This window comes from Pygoscelis adeliae, unplaced genomic scaffold (assembly GCF_000699105.1).
Source record: "Pygoscelis adeliae isolate BGI_AS28 unplaced genomic scaffold, ASM69910v1 Scaffold174, whole genome shotgun sequence".
Taxonomy (NCBI): domain Eukaryota; kingdom Metazoa; phylum Chordata; class Aves; order Sphenisciformes; family Spheniscidae; genus Pygoscelis; species Pygoscelis adeliae.
The window spans coordinates 521,831-527,425 of NW_008824676.1; the positions used below are offsets into that span (position 1 = coordinate 521,831).

Consider the following 5,595-nt stretch of genomic DNA (forward strand, 5'->3'; position numbering starts at 1 on the left):
GTGCCTTACATCACTGCTCTTATGTGTTGTCATCATTGTCCTTAATTCTTCACTCAAGTAATGACAGTCTTGTTCTTTAACAGGTCACACCGCCAACTTTAGTCCAGACGCAGGTGGAAGGAGGCTCAACCCTATTCAAGCTGGATTATTTTGGTGAAGAGGCATACTTAACACAATCATCCCAGCTCTATCTGGAGACCTGCATTCCAGCGTTAGGAGATGTTTTCTGTGTTGCTCAGTCATACAGAGCTGAGCAATCCAGGACCCGCAGACACTTGGCAGAGTATGGAGAGAGTATACATCTTTGTTATTTATGTATAAGTGAATTTATAAAGCAGGGGAGTAGCAGGTAGTTGGATGACATAATATACAGTAAGTAGACGGCATAGTAGTAATGCGGAAGGACTGATCAAAAGTATATTTGGGGGTAATACCTTGTCTCGGTGAATGTCCAGCTGGTCATAATACGTTGACATTTTGTGAAGGAAGATCTGGGCCAAACAGAGCTGATACATCTTTAGGAAGCTTTGTCTTTTTAGAAAATACAGTTCATACTGTTGTCTTCCTTACTTTTTTTTAAGGCTTTATTTCCTTTTACGGTGTAGAAGTGGGAGAAATGAAAAAGGGAACAAAAGCGTGTGTTCTTGGGTTGTGGGTTTTTTTCTCATGAGAATTTTTAGTTAAAGATTTGTTGCTTTTGTGTGGTTTTGTAATAGCATGACTTTGTGTTTCAGATATACTCACATTGAAGCTGAATGTCCTTTTATAAGTTTTGAGGATTTATTGGACCGTCTGGAAAGCTTGGTTTGTGATGTAGTAGACAGAGTCTTGAAATCACCTGCATCAAGCTTACTATATGACCTAAACCCGGTAGGCAGCAATGTGGAACAGTCACGAATAGCCAAGAAAATATGATCTTTAGCCTTTGCTGATCAGCACCTTCATCTGGGGAAGGCAGGGCATGGCAATGAGCTCTGCTTGCTTACTATTATTAATAATAAGAAAAATATTAAATAACATCAAAAGAATGAAAATGCTGCAAGGCTGGTAATGACTCTTGCAGAAGCAGGGAACTGTGGGGAAAGAAGTTCCCTGCTAGCAAGTTCCAGGAGCCAGCAATGTGCTGGGATTTATTGCAATGTGTACTGTACCAGTGGAATAAAAACCTGTATCCCAGAGCTCGTAATATTGATCGGCTGGTACTTGCAGATTGAGCACAAGGGAGCAATGAAACAACTGGTGTTTTACTTTCTACCCTGGAACATGGAGCTCTGTAAAGCTATTTTCATTTGTTAGAGACCCTTTGTCTTCTGTTGCCTTTGCAAAGAAGATGGCTTTAAGAGACTGCTAACTTTATCTACATTGCTAGCTTTTCTCGCAGAGCGCATACAAACTCAGTCATCCCTGTTATTTTGATCTGTTTTCCTGATAAACACTAGGAGGTTCAGTTTTAAATTTGAGCTGAGGTGGGGGCAGGAGGTAGGAAATAGCTGAAGCACGACCCACCTCACAAAGGCGGGTTCTGAAGCAGTTATGTGCACAGGGAAGCAAAAATGTTCTGTGGCTTCGCACATGGAACCTCTGCTAATGGCTCAGTTTGAAACACCTACATGTGCAATGAATTCATACAGAAAAGGAAACCGCTTTGAAAATACTTCCTCTCTTCTCTCTCCTGCCATCTTTTTCAGCGGCTGTTCTGTGAGCTTTGTTGGGCTTGGAAGATGGTTGTGTTTGGTTCTAGCTTTTCCATACTGAGACTTTTTTTTTTTAAGTAATAATTCGTTGATGTATGAGCTGGAAAGAGTAATGTGTATGCTTCAAGTCTGGAAGTGGACTTGCTGATCAACTAGAAAAGTGTTCTTTAAAAATGGTACTCTTCCAACTGTCTTTGTCTACTCTTATTTACAGGGCTTCAAGCCCCCTAAACGTCCTTTCCGACGAATGAACTATACTGAAGCCATTGAGTGGTTAAAGGAACATGGTGTGGAGAAGGAAGATGGCACTTATTATGAGTTTGGGGAAGTAAGTCTTTCTGAGGCTCTTTAGGAATTAAAACCAAACAAAATCCCATGGCCCTGCACTAAGGGTGTGTAAGTCCCTTGAAGAACAGTGTGTTTGGACGGTGATGCTATTTGGCTTACTCTTGCTGTGTGATTCTGTTGCTTTGTTTGGAATGATATCGATAAGGAGTGAAATTCTAGTCCCATTTAAGGTAAAGGGAGTTTTGCTATAAACTTCAGTGAGGCCTGGATTTTTGTCTGAACTGTGCTGGGAGGTGTAGTGACGTCATATTGGGGAATGCAAGTGTGGGCTGGGTTTTCACATAATGTCTTTGAACGTTGGAAACAAAATCTGTGTTGTCATCTGTCCATCTGTTCCCTGTCTCACTCTTCTCCAACATGTAAAATTATTTGGAGGAGCTCAAGAGGAGGTGGTGTAGCCAGAGTCATCAAAGGATTTAAGAGAAGAGAGATTTTTAGGAGGAGATCATATAATTGTTTAACTTCAAAGTCTACACAGCATATTCTGAGGGAACCTTGGCACAACATATCAAAATCAGATATGTTGGGGTTTTTGCTGTTACTGTTTTTCCCATCTGTATCAAAGATGATAGAGATGAAGGGAGGAAGAGGTCTTCAAACTGCACTGAACTTCAGGTTCCAGAGGAAAATAAGGATTCTCTCCTCCTCTCCCCCATTGCGGGCTGACACTTGCTTTGTGAAGCTGCCCTTGCACAAGGCCTGTGTTCCTTGTACTTCCCTTGCTGTGCATGCTATAGTTGGCTCCTTTCTGCCCCCCTTCCACAGCAGTCGGTGCTGTAGCAGTGTTCAGTCGGGTTAAAACAAGTAACAGGTGTGGCTGTTTTTTCCTATTAAGGAAAAAATCTAATCTTCTGACTTTAACTCAGAATCTAAGAAAAGTGTGATACCATTGGCTGAATAAAAGTTCAAATTAAACCTTTTAGGGATAGGCGGAGTTTTTTGACTAGATAAAGTGTGTTTGTTTAACAAGCCCTGATCACATCATTACTGATGTTCCCTGTCTGTCAGTGTAACTGTGGTGTCATCCTTCACTTCTCCACGGTTTTTAAACAATAGAACTGCTGAATCGATCAAAGTGAAACTTACGCTAGGTGTTTCACAATTTATCAAATTTCAGTCAGAAAACTTCGATAAAAAACAAATAACCTTGTCTATGTAACTGAACAGTTGAGGTTTTTAAAAAATATCCCATATACATAACAAGGAAACACTTAAACGTCTTAGTCTTAAGGTTTGTGGAAGACGGTATTGGGGAGGAAGGAGATTAGGCTCTTCAGTGTTTACTGGATGTTTGGAAAGTCTACGTTTCAGGTTAGGTTTTCCTCAGTTTTCTGTTTGAAACATTGGGAAGACTTGGATTTTAATTGAACAGATTTCCCCACCCCCGACATACATGTTTTTATATATAAATATAGTTTCTTCTAAGATAAGTTTGCTTTAAAAATTTAGGTACATTAGGACGAATGTCTGGATACGTGTGGTCTGAAACTGTCTTTGTTTCATGCCTGATACACGTGGAACTCAAGGTATTAGAGTGGTTTTGGTTTTAAATATTAATAAAGCCTTCTTTAACCTTAGGATATTCCTGAAGCACCTGAGAGATTGATGACAGACACCATCAATGAGCCAATCTTGTTGTGCCGATTTCCTGCAGAGATAAAGTCTTTCTATATGCAGCGCTGTCATGACGATTCCCGGCTTACTGAATCTGTAAGTTGGTATTTTACATAGTGTTGCAGGCTTCTAAATAGAGTGGGGAATGTCAGCATGAGTGAGCGTAAAATGAATAAGTACTCCAGGAAAATCTTGGAGAATTCTTACCAGGTTTTGTTTTGGGCGTCTCTTGGCATGGCTTGTTGACCCTATAGAAGTAAATGAAGCAACTCTGAAGTGCTAATAAATTGTCGGTAGATCATAGTGAGCATGCTCTTCAGTGACTTCAGGTAAGTGCTAGTCTAATGACAGTACTTCTGTGACTTCTTGGAGGCTCTATTGTCTAAACACTAGCTGTCTGGCAGCCAGGAAGAGTGGTGGTTGCTAGGAATGCTGCTGGGTTTGTGGTTTTGTGGTGGTTTGTGGGAGTTTTTTGTTTGTTTTTTACAGTTCAGTGTGGCCAAGAGTACTAGAGATTAAGCTAGAGCACCTAGTCAGTTAGTTTATTCCATCTATAAATTGGGTCTGGAAGGAATTGCCTTCTTTCCTGTCATGGAAAATTAAAATTACATGGTAAAATGTGTTATGGAAATACAGTTTCAAGTTTGGGCTATTTTTCATTGCCCTCCTGCAGGCAGCTTAATTGTAATAGTTTGATCTCATGTTGTGTGTTGTAGGTTGATGTGTTGATGCCTAACGTTGGTGAAATTGTTGGAGGCTCTATGCGTATCTGGGACAGTGAGGAGCTACTCGAAGGCTATAAGAGAGAGGGCATTGATCCCACGCCGTACTACTGGTATACTGATCAGGTTTGTAAAACAGATTAGATGTGCTGCTTGTCAGATATGATACTTGATTTCTTTTTTAAACTGCTCTTAAAATGATGCAGTCTAAATTGGAAACATTTTTGGTGGCCCAAAGTAGATAGTCATTTAACCATTGGCAAAATGCAATGGGTAACCGTTTCCATTCTGTTAAAACTGCTGCTGTTCGCTGCAGTTGCATGCTGCCCTTACCAGATCACCTTCATTAGACGGGTCTGTGCGTGTGTATTCCTCTCGTAATGTCTTCTGCAATGTGTGTGAAGCCCTTGTTGTTAGGTGGTTAGATAAAGAGAGGTTGGTCTTTACAGACTTGAATGGCTAAGCTCTAGCTAGTGTAAGGGGAGGAGAAAAGGAGGTGGTTGAAAACAAATCGTTAATACTTTGTTTCACCTTCCTTTTTCCTTTTCTAGTCCTTATACTGCCCCAGGAAACTCAGGACAACTAAGCACAAATATCTTGCCTGAAAAGAGCATAGTCCATTTTCCTCATCATTCAGAAAATAATCTTGGAAGGGTTGGATTTTTTTTTCTGGTGGTATTACTGCAATTATAATATAAATAACAAGAAAATGTTTAATATCTACTCTCTGGTTTTAATTTAACAGAGAAAATATGGTACGTGCCCTCATGGTGGATATGGTTTGGGACTAGAACGGTTCCTAACCTGGATTCTGAATAGACACCATATCCGAGATGTCTGTCTCTATCCACGCTTTGTCCAGCGCTGCAAACCTTAGCCGTCCTTGTGATAAACTCCTAGAAAATCGAGCAACTGATGCTTGGAAAAGAACGATACACTCTGCTATACTACAGCCTGTCTGAGAACAAGACTTACTGCAACCTGTTGCTAATACAAATACTAATTTAGGGCGTGAAAATGAAAATAAACAAAACCTTTTTTTTTTAAAGGAAAATGCTACTAATTAACTGGAAGAAGCCTTAGAAAAAATTATGTTGACTTGAGAGCATAAATGCACCTAAAACAAAGATTCTGATAAGTTGTCATTTAAAAAACAAGATACGCTTCTGCTTTTAATTTCTGTGAATTAAAAGAAAACATGCTGGGCATTTTTTTTT

General features: G+C 40.0%; 1 protein-coding gene across 1 annotated transcript in view; it reads left to right on the forward strand.

Annotated features, from left to right (window-relative positions):
• The window catches only part of NARS (asparaginyl-tRNA synthetase), a 13,532-nt gene extending 7,944 nt beyond the window's left edge, over nucleotides 1-5,588 (forward strand). The window contains exons 10-15 of the mRNA XM_009323111.1: nucleotides 84-283; nucleotides 735-870; nucleotides 1,909-2,022; nucleotides 3,621-3,752; nucleotides 4,373-4,504; nucleotides 5,124-5,588. Of these exons, the coding sequence (XP_009321386.1) occupies nucleotides 84-283; nucleotides 735-870; nucleotides 1,909-2,022; nucleotides 3,621-3,752; nucleotides 4,373-4,504; nucleotides 5,124-5,255 (846 nt within the window). The 3' untranslated portion in view covers nucleotides 5,256-5,588. The remainder of the gene's footprint in view (nucleotides 1-83; nucleotides 284-734; nucleotides 871-1,908; nucleotides 2,023-3,620; nucleotides 3,753-4,372; nucleotides 4,505-5,123) is intronic.
• Nucleotides 5,589-5,595: the final 7 nt, after the last annotated feature.